This window comes from Anas platyrhynchos, chromosome 9 (genome assembly GCF_047663525.1).
Source record: "Anas platyrhynchos isolate ZD024472 breed Pekin duck chromosome 9, IASCAAS_PekinDuck_T2T, whole genome shotgun sequence".
Lineage (NCBI taxonomy): Eukaryota > Metazoa > Chordata > Aves > Anseriformes > Anatidae > Anas > Anas platyrhynchos.
The window spans coordinates 7851630-7867312 of record NC_092595.1 but is presented as its reverse complement, the minus strand read 5'-3'; the positions used below and the strand labels follow the sequence as shown (position 1 = coordinate 7867312).

The 15683-nt window shown below is 36.3% G+C and overlaps 1 protein-coding gene and 1 long non-coding RNA gene across 4 annotated transcripts in view; one reads left to right on the top strand and one right to left on the bottom strand.

The window, feature by feature from the left end:
* Nucleotides 1-1527: 1527 nt before the first annotated feature.
* Nucleotides 1528-7580, bottom strand: LOC140003213 (uncharacterized). Its single transcript, XR_011811462.1, has 3 exons — nt 7440-7580; nt 4460-4638; nt 1528-2737 (listed from the first exon to the last, which is right to left on the bottom strand). It is a non-coding gene; the product is annotated as an uncharacterized lncRNA (long non-coding RNA).
* Nucleotides 7575-15683, top strand: part of CCDC39 (coiled-coil domain 39 molecular ruler complex subunit) — a 23850-nt gene continuing 15741 nt past the window's right edge. For 2 of the 3 annotated variants that reach the window (XM_027464510.3, XM_072042566.1), the window contains exons 1-8: nt 7897-8311; nt 8889-9008; nt 10117-10263; nt 11320-11478; nt 12413-12505; nt 12591-12719; nt 14312-14503; nt 15301-15404. In XM_027464510.3, the coding sequence (XP_027320311.2) occupies nt 8063-8311; nt 8889-9008; nt 10117-10263; nt 11320-11478; nt 12413-12505; nt 12591-12719; nt 14312-14503; nt 15301-15404 (1193 nt within the window). In that variant the 5' untranslated portion in view covers nt 7897-8062. Of the gene's footprint in view, nt 7684-7896; nt 8312-8888; nt 9009-10116; nt 10264-11319; nt 11479-12412; nt 12506-12590; nt 12720-14311; nt 14504-15300; nt 15405-15683 lie in introns of those variants that run through there. The other variant, XM_072042567.1, reaches the window with a different exon arrangement.

The following is a 15683-nucleotide window of genomic DNA, read 5'->3' as shown; positions in this document are numbered from 1 at the left end:
ACCTGCAATTATACACCTGAACATATATTAGAATGTTTTTGTCTGAAACATAAGCTCCATCTCATTATGTTGCACTGTGTATAACTTACTTTCACTAGCCCTCAAATAGATACTGTTTGCAGTAAAGGGACCACACACATGTTTATATGATGAACAACAAAAGACCTTGGTTCTCTGGAGGATGTTCCTGTCACTTTTTCTTCTACTGCTCCCCAACAAAAGCTGTTGCCTTGACAACAATGGGGCATTTTCTGGCTCTACGTATTCTGGTGGGAAGAAGGCCAATTTCTTTCCACACACACAAAAAAAAAAAAAAAAAAAAAAAAAAAAAAAAAAAAAAAAACAAGTAATAATAACTGCTCCAATTCCCTCAGTACTAGCAAAATAAGTAAAAAAAAAAAAAAAACAAAAACAAAAAACAAAAAACAAAAAACAAAAAAACAAGGAATCTTATTACAGATGCAGGATTTTATAAGCCAGAAACAGAAGGATTCAAGCACTGGGGATTTATAGACAAAAGTCGGGAACAGAAGAAATTGCAGTGTCTTGAGACTTCACCAGCATTGGGAATGGCTGTTGCTGAGGTCAGGGCCCAGTTTAGTTCTTCTCTTTGACCACCTTCCTGTAACTGTAATGCCACTACCTTCCATGGCATTGCCCTTGCTTTACCATTACAGTTTATAAAGAAAGTGGTGTCAAAAAAAAAATAATATATATATATATATACATATAAAGGATCCATTTGTAATTTCTGCTACTTTTGCATACAACCTTTGACAACTTTATGTTGAATTTTGTGTCCCATTTTTCTTTTTTGAGAGCAAGTCTTCTTCAAGGAAACGCATCCCCAAAGTAAAAAAAGAGGATATGAAAATTGAAGGTCAGGAAATTAACAGATCACAGTGTCTGCATTTCACTGGAAAGAACAGGAGACAGACGCTGTTTATTTGTAACATAGCGGAAACTATGAGTGTGCTGCCTTGAAGCTCTGGTCTTTTCTGTATCCTGTAACTGACCCGGAGACTTTTCAGCTATGGAATATTCTTTTGTATGGTTGTTCTGTACCAAAAATCTGAACACATCCACAAGGAAAATTACATTCCTCAAAGCCAAAGCTTGTACAAAGAAATGTAGATATGCTGTCATAATCTTTAAATTTTTCACTGCTTTAACCATATATCATGTTTTATGCCATTTCTCTCAAGTTATCAAACCTTCACCTACAACTACTGGCAATATAGATAGCTTATCTGATGATTACATTATGTGCATCCTTTACTGAAATGGAGTTATTTTGGGAAGTATCTATTATTAATTACACCTTGATTTTCAGTCAAAAGAGGCTAAAAGAATCTGTAATAAACAGCAATGTACTCTGTATTGCAAAGAAACTGCAGTACATAAATAGATATGTCTGGCAAAAGCACCTAACGTCATTGAAGTCTTACCATACATTTTTTATTGTATTTTATTCAAGGAAGGGAAAAACAAAGGCTGCTATAATAACACCTCTGCTAGCACTGTAAAATCAACATGCAACCATCTATGGCTATCTAAGGCCAGGCTTCATGGTATACCAGCCTGCTAGTCAAACTAATAGCATTTCTATTTTATATTAAATGGAAGGGGATTAGGATAAGAAAATGCCCTTTATTGACCAATGAACACATGACATTGTTTATTACATAAAAGGTAATTGCTTGGAGGATATTCTCTCTGCTTTTGCTGCAGCAAATGTCTTGGTTTGCCATTAACCCTTCTCCCATTACAGTGTAGTCACATATGTACCACTGCTCACAGGAGCGCAGACAGCCTTCTGCATGATTGAGGGCAAGAACTTCGTAATGCACTACCTTTATCTGTCATATTTTGGTCTACAGCAGTAAATTTCTTATGCTTCTACAGACTACTCCCTGGAAATATGGTAAAGATGTGGCCTTTTATACAAAGATAAGGTACAGAAACGATATCCAGAAAAAAATACTGTAATAGAAAAGAACAGGCTCAAGCAACAATGAACAGCTCACAGTCAAATCCAAAAGCATTAGAAAATTTCAGGCTGTGTTGGTAGAGTACAAATCCATCTTGGATCAAATTATTCACCCATTTACTGTGGTCCCTTGCTTGGCCTGGCAATTAGTTCAACTGTGGAATGCTACTTAAGGGTACATTCACAATCCCTACATATTCTCTACAGCACAAATGGACTTTGGAATGGAATAACTGGATACAGGCTATTCCTTGTAAATAGAATACCAATTACTTTCATATAGGATATTAAATTTTTGTCTGAAAATAAAATGCAAGTAAAAAATTCTTATCTCTTACTTTGTGTTCCAGGCAATTTGAGGCAAGTTAGTCAACCTCTTTGTGCTTCTGCTTATCCATTTTTAAAACAATGATCATACTACTGCCTTTACGAGACTCACTGACTATTTTTGGATGTGATAGAATTATGAACTGTCCTGTTACATGTAACATACATATTCAATGGAGTTTGGGAATTTCTGTGCACTCTTGTAAAATAATGCTCTCTCGTTAGGCCATCTTAACATGGACAAAACTGCTCTGCCAACAAAAAGTTACAGTACCAAAACTCACTTAGGCAAATCAGTATCTATGAACAAGGAACAATCAAACCTGATCTTCCACATGCTCTCGAGAAACTCATTTGAGCAGACTGAAGGTAGAAATGAATGTTGCTGGACAGTCCTCACCTGCAGTTGATTTTTCCATTCTGTTGAAAAAGAAATGCTATTTTTAGAATTATGATTTGAAATGCCTGAGTTAGAAGTATTATGAAAAGCAAAAGTATATTATACCCTTTTTTCTTCATAGTTCTGATTCACTATTGCATGATACTATTTCTACAATAATATACAGTGAAATATTATGGTTTGTCTAATCCCATAGTGATGTAAGCTACTCTGTAAACATGTAAATAAAACTCCTTTATCTAAGCAGCAAGTCTCAGTCTCTTCCCCCAAACTGTTAAAAGTAATTTTGGTTTTAATTAGGAACCCCTCAGAACATAATTATTCTGACTGAAAACTTTGCTGTAGAGACTCCTTTTCTGTCAGATGGGTTTTATTCAGAAAGGTTGTTTTGGCTAATAATTTTTGTGACCTTTTCTACCCATCCTTCACAAAGTTAAAAGCTCGAGTTAACACATGATGTCTTCAAAGGAAAGGAGCACATCTTCTACTCTTTTAGAAATATACTCTAACCTCAATCATAGGAATAACTTCCGGAGGAAAAAAGTAAAAATTTGTTCTCCTAGAGTAAGTCCTTGGCTTTACTGCCAAATTCCTGAGAAGGCTAATCTAATCACAGCATGAAACAAAAGGGTGATTTTTAATAAGTTTTGTGCTTGAGTCTGTAGGGTTTGCTCATCTAAAGCAGAGTGCTGCTTATCCTTTTGCGTTTGCCTGCTTCCACCCAGAGTAAGCAGATCTTTAGTTGCCTTTCAGCTGACTAGTGTCAATGATAGTAACAATACATTTTTATTTTTAGAACACTCAAATCTAAAGGCAAGTTAGCACTGCACATGTATGCATGCACACACAAATGTAAGTAATATCTGAACATTTCCAAAGGGCAACAAGTCCTTTTGGAATAGTAATGAATAGAGAAATCATCTTGTGCCCTGCATGAGATAGGTGCATTTCAAGATTTTCCTGTATAGCTTCCATGAAAATTGGCCCCTAAGCAAGGGTGTGAGTCATTGATGAATACAGCTCTAAGGCTTCACGCTGTGCAGCAAGAGCTGTAAAAGGCATTAGAGGAACACAGGGGAGGAGGAGGAGAGAGAGAGGGGGTTAGGAGGTTATTAAATAAAACCTAGTAATGGTTTTACATGAACATTTTCTGAACAGTGTTTTGAAAACGTACATCCTAACCCACTGGGCACCGATCAGATTGCTGGCTGCAGTGCCCTCTGTTGGCTGATGCTCAAAGGGGCTGTACAGATGTACAGATACTGTCATGGAAAAAAAAAAAAAAAAAAAAAAAAAAAAAAAAAAAAAGCTTTTGTCTTTTTTTTTTTAAGCTTTTTGCTTAAAACGATTTGTTGTCACAGTTACCCTAGCAGAGTCTCCCAGTTGAAAACTCAAGTTGTAACAGTGAAACCACCCTATGTCAGTATGGCGAATAGTAATTACTCAAATCAATATTCCAGCAAAAAGATGTTTTTCTCCTTTGCACAAATATTCACCACACAAAAGCCTGTGTCCACAGCACTGTATCAGCACAAGTCACATCCTTTACCAGAACAACTGCACAAAGAGAATCGACAGGAGACAAATTTAAACTTATTTAAATTTTCATTGGAATTTGGCTTACATTTGTATATTTTCCTAAGACCAATAAATTAAAATTGCTGTCAGTTTATAATATTCAATGGTTAACAATTGTTATATGTAACTGATAACACCCCAGTCTTGGATTATGAGCAATTTACCCTTTTATGTGACTGTATCTCTCCTATCCAAGTTGGAAGATCCTGGTTTCTATACTGACGTTTTGGTCAATATGTCAGACCAGATCCTTCAAACTTCTGACTTGTTCTGATCTCATAGTCACTAGTGCTGTCCCTTCAGTCTCTCTTCTCATTTTTGCTTATTCCACTGCATTACCAGTCTGAAAGAAAAGATTCATACATGCCATTATAAAACACCTTGAGACTTAGTTGAAAAGATTTACATATAAAATTTATTATAAACATTGATTACATGACACTAACTGGGTGCATTGTTTTAGTTACAAATAATCCCAAAGCCCTTTAAATCAGTCTTTTTTTTCAATAGACACCTTAGATCGACATGCAGGAAAAAATGTTTTCTTGTATTTTAGATTTAAAAAAAAAAAAAGTATCACTTGTTAGAAAGCAAATCATAATTAAGATATTTAGATATTTATTTTCACACAGATAACTGTTTAAAGAAGTTGGGAACAAACAAAATAAAATATATATTTCTTTTTTGTATAACAAGTACAAGAAGAGCCATAAGTTTTAAAGGCAAGAAACACTCATTTTACATTTATGTACATTGAATAGGCATAGTGGTCTACATAACTGACAACTCAATTCAGAATATTAACACAGAAAAAGAGTTTGCCAAATTACAGTTACTTTTGTTTTTCCCATTAACCTTAAAAATAGCACTGATACATTTTACAAGGAAAGAAAAAACTGTTTATTTTATTTATTATTATTTTGTAGAATATAAATTATATTTTTCCTTTTAGATAAGGAGTTTGATAACTGTTAAAAAAAAAGAAAAAAAAAGAAAAAAAAAAAACCACAACTGAAATACACAGACATGCAGCACCATCTGCTGGATTAGCATGTCTGTCAAAAATTTCTGCACTTACCAAACATACTACTACACACAAGGGAAGAACAAAGCTATACAAACAAAAGCATACCATGGAGATTTATTTAGTATAAGGAAGATAAATTAATGAGCATGCAATTTCCACAAAAATTGTGAAATAATACTCTTTATGCATATAACACTTTATACTTTTCAGACACAATATGTAAATACTGCACTCAAAAAAAAAAAAAAAAAAAGTGGAACATTTATGATTACAACTATTCAGAAATACGGTATGTGGTTTAAATAACTGCATTAAATCGATTGTCTGCATTACGGTAGATGATTATAAATGACCATTTTTTTTACTGTGTGTTTGTGAACAGAACTGACTGTTCACCTAATAATAAACAACTACCCCAAAATTTGCTTTCTTATTATCAGGCACTATGTGGCCTCATGTGTTATTTAGCACACAAGCTCTGCTTGGGTAATACAAAATTATCATGTGCTCATCGCAGCAACAATACTTTTCATTACAGATTTAAAATCCCTGCAAGATGATTTGCATTTATTTTGCACATAATGAGTACGAAAAAGTTCTTGTTCTGGGTACAGAAAGAAGGATCCCCTAACATGTATAGGGTGACATGTCATTGCAGTCTGGTGTACATCTAGTAGTCTCTGGCATCTTTGAAATTCAACCTTTCCATTCTCTTGGGTCACCTAGCCACACTCTAGCTCTTAGCACGCTCCTTCCAGCAGGTCAAAAAGCACAGTACTCAGCAGGCAGCCCTTTCACCTAACACCTTCCAAACAGCTGGAGCTTACGCCTTGTTATCACAGCAGTGAATCACCTCTGCACTGATCTGTTTTCTGATTATCCCCATTTCTGATACACTACCAGGAGTTGCCGGTCCTAAGAAAATTCAAAAATTTTGAAAAGCCATCCATCTTCACATGTCAAGTTTCTAGAAGTCTCCTCTGCATACTCTAGAATCAAGAATACTTGTATCTTAAGAAGCCTGATTTTTGTGACTATAGAAATTTTCCATCTTCTTTTTGATGGTCATGTATCTATGTATCTTAGCTATATTTTATCCTCCTGCAGATGATCATCTTTGTCTTGTTTACACTGGTTACCTAGGTCAAATCACTCCACGTTCCTCTAGAAGGCACTAACTGCACTCAACAAATCATTTCCAGCATCAGACTGACATCATTGATGAGCTGCAGACTGTACAAGTGTATGGCAAGGATCTCAAAACACAGCACGTTGGCAATCACAACTTCATTCTTATCATAGGGCAAACAGAAATGTGACAGGAGGCTGCTTGCTCCCTATTACTGCCTCAATCAACTACATTTTCCTGCTGTTTACCAGGACAGGGGGATGATCCGTGAAGTGACCAATTACACAAGATCAACAATAATCTGCAAAACATGACAGGTCGCCATTTTGAAATATTCTCATCAGGCCCGACTTCCACTGTTTTTCTGTGACTTTTCTTCTCCAAAAACATTATTCCATGGGATATACAGATGTTTTAGTCAATATTTCCTGTCAGTGTTCCTACTATGTTATAGGTCTATGTTGTGTGTTAAATCTCACTGCAAACCCCTCACTCTGCCAAACCTTCTGCAACAATTTGTCTATTCTCTGTGCTCAGGCACATTTCAATCATGTTTTGACTGAGTCCTTTAATGTCTTTTCATCTATCATCCCTTCAAAGGCCTGGCAATATTCACCCAAGCTTTTCATGAGAACTTTTCCTGAGAATACAAAACTATCCTTTCTCATGCCGTAGTCTTAGCTACTTCTTGCTGTTTATTCTGCATTCTCCTTTTTGAGAGAAGATTATGCTGGTGTATAAGAAGCCTGGCTAATTGGATGTTTCAAGCAGACCATGGAGCAGACAGTTACTGACAGGGTTTCTGCAGCAAGACTACATTTCCTTCAAAGACCAGCACGCCTTTCTTCACCTAAGAATCACAGAATTCGGTAGTACAGGATGATTTTGCAACCCAGGAGTTTAAATGGGTTCAGGTTCAACAAGATACTAGCCCAGTTTATGAAGAATATAGCATTAGTGTTCATAATCTCTGATTCAGGAAACCTACCTATTAGGAGATAATGCTTGAGATCTGTTCAGAAGCCGGACACGTACCATGCATGTGTGGAAGTATTAGGCTTATCAACAACAGGTGAGCTGTGCTACATGGTTTGACCCCAGATTTTACACAGCTGTGACAAATTCATGTTCTGTCAGGAAGCACTGAACTAGGGGGAATTCCGCAACGCTGCTAGCAGTGTGTCAGCCAAAGGCATTTCAGTCTGAAGAGTTTGAGTTCAGCAAGGTTACAGGTGAGGTTGTCTACTCTGGTAGCTGCTACAAACAGACCTACTTATGAGCTGATATAAGCACTTAGAAAATTTCAGATTTCTGAGACCAAGAAGGCAGAGAGAATTGCAAAAGGGAAGGGCTGTGTTTTTATAGTCTCATTACAGAGAAGGCAAGTTTTGGGGTCTGGCAGACTGACGGTGTCTGTGGTATCTGAGCTCTGAGGCGCGAAGTGCTGACTGAACGCCCGGGCTGAGGTGGCGCTGCGGGTCCCATGCTGTCCCCTTCCCGGCTCCAGAGAGGCCCTGCAGCCACCACACGGGGCCGAAGAGTCTTGACCACCCCGCCACCGGCTGTGGCTCCCTGTGGGGCCGTCTGTAGGGCAGAAGACCCGCCAGAGGGATGCCGCCAACCGCCGGGGCAAGGCGGGCTGGGCCGGGGCGGGGCGGGAGGCGGCTCCCGGCTCGGCCACCTCCCCTCAGGTCGGTCACCGGGGCCCCGCCGTTGCCAAGGGGCCCGTCAGCGCCGCTGCCCGCGGCCATGGAGAGCACCGGCAGCAGCTCCGCCGCCTCAGTGCTGGCCGAGCTGCAGTGGGACGATGGCTACGCCGTGCCTATGGCCAGCGCGGAGAACAAGGCGCTGGAGGACGAAGTAAGCTGGGAGTGAAGGGAAGGAGCCGGCCGGCGGTGCCCAGCGGCTCCCGAGGAGCTCCCCGCCAAGCTGGGGGGGGAGGGCCCTCAGGGGCTTGGGGGGGCCGGTAGCCCCTCACAGCGCTTTAGCTGCGGGTAGAAACGGTGCGAAATTTACCAAGTCGGGAAGAAAATAATTAAAAAAATTAAAAACTGCAATGAAAGATGGGAAGTGAGGTCTTCAGCTAAGTGCCGCCGCCCTCAGCAGGGTCGAGCAGGGTCTGGGCCCTCAGCCAGCAGGAGCACTTCGGGACCTATTTGGGTTTGGGTGAAGGATGGTCCAGTGGTGTAATCCCGTGAGAGGTTTGGTTATCTCGGTAAAGAGAAGTACTTAGCGGCTCCAGTGTTTTTGTCACTACCTTTTCTTTTGAAGTCTCATTTGATTTCTTTGGAGAATATGTAGGGCAGGCATTACTCTTTATTTGGTCAGTAATTTGTAAAATATTAAATATGTAGTCAGGACTACATATTTTTAAGTAGCTGCAGGTACGAATCACTCAACTACAAATGGTTATTTGACAATCCTGACTTTTAAATAGCTGCAGAAGATGCAAAAAGAAAAAATGAACCTTCAAAATCAGTTGACTGACTATGAAGAGCGTATAGAAGCAATGACGTCTCATTTGAAAAATGTAAAACAAGAGTTCACCTTCACTCAGGTAAACTGATGCATCTGGTAGATCTATTTTACAAGACATATTTATTCCGATTACCTTTCTGTGGTTGGTATCCCCGTCTATTTGACAGATCTGTTGGAGATTTGTCTGGCCTTTCTTCCAGACTTTCACAAGAAAAAGTCACAAGAAAAGCCACGTGTCTCAGTGCTACTACTTGATGGTCAGTAAAAAGACCATCCTAGATCAAATAGTTGAACCTAGAAAAAAAAAAAAAAAATCATCTTAGAATTCTTTGTGAATAGGCACTTTGCTAGATTAAACAAAAAATAAAAAATCAGTGTAAGGGAAGAACAGATGCTAAACTTTATAAAGGTCAAGAGTTAATTGTGAAATTCCAGTGAAGAGTTAATTCATGGATATGAAGAATGAAATGAGATAGTTACAGTACAATTCTGCACTTTTACTACAAGGTAATTGGCAAAAATAGGTGGTTTAAATTTCTAAAGAGTCCCAAGTCAAAGCTGCATACCTTTCAGGTGAAATATGCAAGGTGAAAAAGTCTTAAGAAACTTTCCTGCAGCTGAACAACTTTCATGTCACTGTGCTAAATTTGCACATTTTAATTTGCACATGAAGAAAGAGGCCAGAGAAGCTTCTAATAAGTATTAGATTTGTATTATACAGGGAAAAAAACTCTCAAATCACTTTTTCAGAAAGCTTAGACAATACACTGCTATAGGCCAGCCTGGTGGTGTTTTTGTCTTAGCACAAAACACTAAAAGCATTTATTTTGCTGTGTCTCCTGAATCTTACGTAAAGTTGCTGGAGATAAAGAGACTAAGATACCAACTTTTGAAAGATTATGAATTTAGGGTGAAATAACTTTTATATTGGGATTTTACTGCTATAAATGGTTGATCTATGGATATCTGATATAATAGCATGTGTGTATGTGTGCATATAAATAAATATATTTATATCTATATTTAAGATAAAAAAAACTCCAAACAATATTGTTATTCTGAAAACTTGTATATTTACATGAGAAAATCATGCTATATCTGACTTTAATTTTGGTTGTATGTAAAAAATAAAATTTTTTGGTGTTGAAGACCTATTGTTTATTGTAAAGTAACGTATTATTCTCTAGTCTCTTTACAAAGCCAGAGAGAATGAAATTGAAACTGAGCAACACTTTAAAGCCATTGCTGAAAGAGAATATGGACATCTTAAAAATGAGATTAAACAAATGGAAGATGAGATAGTTGCCTTAAGAGAAAAGAAAAACAGTCAAGAAGTAAGGTTCCATTTTTTTTTTTTTTTCAAAAGAACTTCTGCATTGCAGTTAAATTTTAATACCTTTTTACTCACTTACATTTACAGATGTAATAGTCTGTATATAGCTATTTATAATTAAAAATTATAAACCATAATAAGTGATCTGGATGTGTTTTGTAATGTAGGTAAGTAGAATGACACTAAGGATCTCCTTGCATAGACTGGTCAAGACTTAGCAAATAGTAACTAGGTATTGAAAGACTTCCATTCTTCATGCCAGATACACAGCCATGCATCTGTATCGCTGTCTTGTTAATTCTTGCAGGTATCTTCTTCATGTTGTACAAATTAAATTGTTGGTGGCAAAGTTTCTTTCTCCCACAAAATAAACTCAGGGTATGATTTCAAAATGAAAAGTTGCTTTACTTTTTTTTTTTTTTTTAAGGTAACCTAATGCTAACTATAATATTTTTCTGTTTCATGGACTTTTTTCTATGAATCATTTAAATTGTTTTTTTTTTTTCGTATTTTTTTCATTTTTTTTCATCAAATCTGTTTGTAATCTCCAGTTTCTTAGAAAGTGTAGCAGAATAAAGATATCCTTGCTATTCAGCTGCATCCAGATTCCATCCTATTTATATTAGGAAGTCTCTTCACAGTCATATGGGACTATATGTAAATTTATATGCAGGATCTAAGAACTGGGCCTTAGTGTGTGAGGGAGAAACTTTACCCTGTGATGCCTCAGATCAGTTTATTATGTGGACCTAATATCCTGCATATAGATATGGCTTGCCAGGGGTTGACTTTTCTGTTTGATATTATTTGCATTTTAGGCTTATGGTAACTTATTGTCTTGTTTCGTCTTTAGGATGTGTGTTAGCATTTCTCAAGTATAGGACACAATTGACAAAAACAAAACAAAACAAAAAAAACCTATTTATCAGTTATGTTGGAAACCAGATGTGTGTAAACTTGTTACATACAATAGCTTGAGCCAGTTGTTTCAATTACTAATCAAATAAAATGTTAGCCATCTAATACTAACCTTTAAATTTATTCAAAATTTTATTAGAATACTATAAATAAAACCACTAAGAAGTTGGAAAGCTTAAAACAACAGATGAACTGCGATGGGGAACTCCTGGAGAGATGGATAAAGGAATCAAATCGCAAATATGATGATGCCGATGCAATCCAGAAGTATGCAAAAAAAGATGAAGGGAAAATAGGCGTAAGTAGAAATGACAGTAATTTTCAGAAACAAAACAGAACTATTTTTTAACATCTGAAGACTGTTATCAAGTCAGGTAAGACTGACATTTTAAACTCTGATAATTTCCACATAGCTCAAGAGTGCTAAGAACTCCATGTAAGGCTCATTTCAAAGGTCAAAGAAAATAGATTTGACAAAAGATGAAAGGTGTAATTGAAGCCTAGTTTATTTCTTCATCTGGGTAAAATTTAAGTTTGAAGTTTTCTGAGTGCACAAATAGCTAACAAAGACTCGTAGTGATTAGAAAGCTGAATTACAGTAAAATAAGTGGGGTGTTTGTTCAAAAATGCATGCCAAATATGGACAAGTAATGTAGATTTTCCCATTAGAACAGAAATCTTAATATTACTGAGAAGAAAGTTCACTAAAGCTGCCTAGAGTAATGAAAGATGACATAGACACTCCAATCACAAGTTCAGACTTCTTAAGGGTTAGTTCTCAGATATAATACTAGTTTAGAGATAAGTATCCTTTCTTTTTAGCCTTTAAATACAGTGGGGAGAAAATTGATTTTTACTCATTAAATACTTAACACAAAAACGTTAGCTTACACAAATAGTCTCACTGCTAAATTCTATGTTAGCAAGTCACACAGCATGCTAGGAAGAGTTGAATTAAATAGTTGGTGCTGAGGACTCTGTATACACATTATATACATGGTGAAAGGGTTATTTTGGCCTAGCTGCACTCTGTACCTAAGGGCTGACGAGAGATAATGGCCTCTTGCATGAAGAAACATTTGAAAGGCTAAGTTCTCAGTTCTTTGTTCTCTAAAATACAATAAAAACAATGCCTCAATAATTCCATCCTTACTTCTAGCAGAACTTTTAAAATTTAAGATATTGTTTATTTGTTTTCAAGTACGTTACATTTTCATATCATTTCATTTCAGGCACTAACCCTTCAAGTAGAAAAGTTAACCACGCAAGCAAATCAGAAACGCAGAGCTCTTGATAATGAGCGTACAGAAACCATAACTGCTCAGGTTTGTGCATAAGGTTTTTGAAGATACCTTTTTATATATGAAATCTTTAAAATCAGAAATCATCGGGATGCTTTCTTTTAAACAGATAGAGCTTGACAAGACAGCTGAAGATTTTCGCCGAGTTCACCAGGAAAGGCAAGAAGTCATCAGGCAGTGGGAGAATGCAATACAACAGATGCAAAAAAGAGATCAACAGATTAATCATTGTGCTCTGGTAAGACTGCTGTTAATTGGTTTTATCAGTATATCAGCCTACTTCTGTATCTATGAAATTGATAGGAATTTTGACAAATATACATGTATTTTCATATATTACTGAAATGTACTCAGAATTTATTTTGAAAACAGTCTCTCAGTGTAATAGTGCTCTGCTTGAAGCTATATAAGGTTTAATTTTCAATCTGATATTTGTTGGAAAATGCAAAGCATGCCAGTTTCAGTACTTTTCTGTCTGATCTAAGAATCAACAAGATGGAGTGTAGTTTCTTAGTGCAAGGACAGTAAGCTGAAATGGAAATAAAATAGCAAGCATTTAGAATCGGAAGAATTAGCATTTCTACTTCTGTGAACAAATGTATGACTAGCATTTCTTTGGTCAGTATTATAAACAATCACATTAAGATTAAAAATTACACCTTTGCAGAAGTACGTTCTGCAACTGGGGAGAGCTCTTGTAATCAAAAAAGATTCTGTTGAACATTGTGAGTTAGTATTACTTTCTAACAGTCTTCATAGTTTAATAGGAGATGTAAAAAGAAAGTTTTTATCCTTTGTCTGGAGAGGTATCAGATCCTCAGAAAGTTGTGAAGGGCAATAAGAACAGATGCACCAGAGAAAAAAATTGAAGGATCACAGTATAAAGAAATTTTGTAAATGTGGACTCCAAAGTAACAATGGCTTTTCTGAAGGGGCAGAAGAGCATGATCATATGTACAAGAAGACTCTACCTAAATCCTTAGTTCTGCTAGTATTGCATGTTCTTGCTGAAAGAATTAAACTTTTATATTGCCTATATAAAGTATACTCTTCAGTACCCAACTAGTTTAGGGTAAAACATGGTTCACCCATCATAGCTTAAACAAGCTTAAGATGTAACACTAAAAATATAATCATAGAAATTTTTAAGCCAAGAGAAATACTACCAAACAGAAAACATAATGGTCTAATTTGGCTGAAATATTTTGGATTTCGTGGTATTGCAGATTGTAAGATTCCTAAAAAGAATGAACAACAAACAAACAAAAAAAACCAAAACAAAACAACTCCCACCAACACTGACCAAAGAAAACCAAAAAGCATTTCTGGCCACCCTTCTGTGTGTTATTAGTTCTACTGATGCTTTTGTAAACTTTTTGTTGTTGTCAATTAGAACTACAGTACAATTTTCACAGTAGCTAATCTCTTACTTAACCTTACAAAATACAATTTTCCCTGAATAGATGTAAATGTGTCAGCTAAGGTAAGCATCAGTACTGTTGTAATATACCTCTGCTGTTTTCTTCATTTCAAATATATCTGAAGATATATTCACATAGGGTTTTCTTTCCCCTATTCAATCAATACAAATTTATTTTTATTTCATGCAAGTTTATAGGATCATATTTTATTTAAATTACTGCTATATTGTGGAAATCGTTGATCCAAAACAATTGCAGGTGTTGTGATGTATTAGTGGGATAAAGTAATTTACAAATGATGTGAAACCTCGGGTATCTTAAGCAAAGGAGCCTTATCTATCTTCTAGTTTTGCCCTTTATTAATCTAACACATCTTAACTAATGCAAGAAATGTTTTTTATCCTGATAGCTAATAACAGAGATAAAACAAGAGATGCGAAAGAAAACAAGTGTGCTGAAAGAGAAGACTTCCTTTTTAATGAATGAAACTAATAATAACAAGGAATATGAAAAGAAAATTTCTTCTGCTAAGCAGGAAGCTACTAGCCTCCGGAAAGAATATCAAGCTCAGGATACTTACAGAGTTCAGCTGGAGGAAGAGGTAAGGATGACCAAGAGTTCAGAAAACCAGACTGAAACTATAACTTTTAACTAGGTGGAAGAAATACAGGAATAGAATTTGCTTTTCTGTTCTCATACTAGACTTCCATAATTCAACAAAATTTCTGGGCTTCTTAGTTTACTCTTGATTATTGGGATCTTAACCCTGAACTTAATCCTTTCATTGACAGTGCTGAAGAGAAGCAAACATGCAGCCACTGAGATGAGCTTGTATTCTCTATTCTCTGTATAGCTATAAAATGAATTAATTTTCTCTTAAATGGTGTAACACTATTACAGGCTTCAGAAGGTGTATTTTGCCTTTAGCATATATAGACTACAGTACTGTATAAAGATGAGAGAAATCTCTTCTGAATAATTGGTATCCTGTGCTCTCACAAGTGAGTGTTGATAGATAAACATTTTCACATAACTTTCTAATCATGAGGCAGTAGGATAGGGCCATCCTGTGAACAAGCCATGCTTTTTTCATACTTTGTTACTTACATTTAATCTGCATTTGTAGCGATGGAATGAGCTGTGTTGCTGTAGTCTGTAGAAGTAGTTCTAAGAAGTACAAGTCTCATGAGTCTGTTGAGAAGGGATACACTTGTATTATGTAAGTTTTCTCTTAACAAGAAAATGGTAATACTGGGCTACTCAACAAACTTGGCAATTAAAAAAACAAACAACAACAACAACAAAACACAAAAAAAACAACAGCTTCAGTTGCATTAATGTTGGATAGCTTTTCCTTAATGGGTGCTTCATGAACTGATATCCTAATTAATTTATTAGCTGGACATTTTGAAATCCAATGTGGACAGAACTGCTTCTGATTTGGAGTCTTTAAGGATACAGGTAACCAATCTGAAGAAGGAAATTCAGAAAAAAAAAGCCAGGTAAGAAACAGACCTTTAAAATACAGCTTGTAAGAATTATGGATATCATCAGATCCTTGATCTAGCAAAGAACCTTAAATAATGTTGATTATTAAAGCCTGCAGCTTTCTGTTTACTTCATGTCTATTTCATGTCTATTCTACTACTGTGTATTGTAGTTTCTGACACTGGGAAACTTACAAAATACTTCTGGTAACTCTTGTTTTTAGAGGGGATGTAAAGGTCAGCTACGGCCTTAGTTTTTATAGATTTGAGTTCAACCTGCTTTCTTAGGCAGCT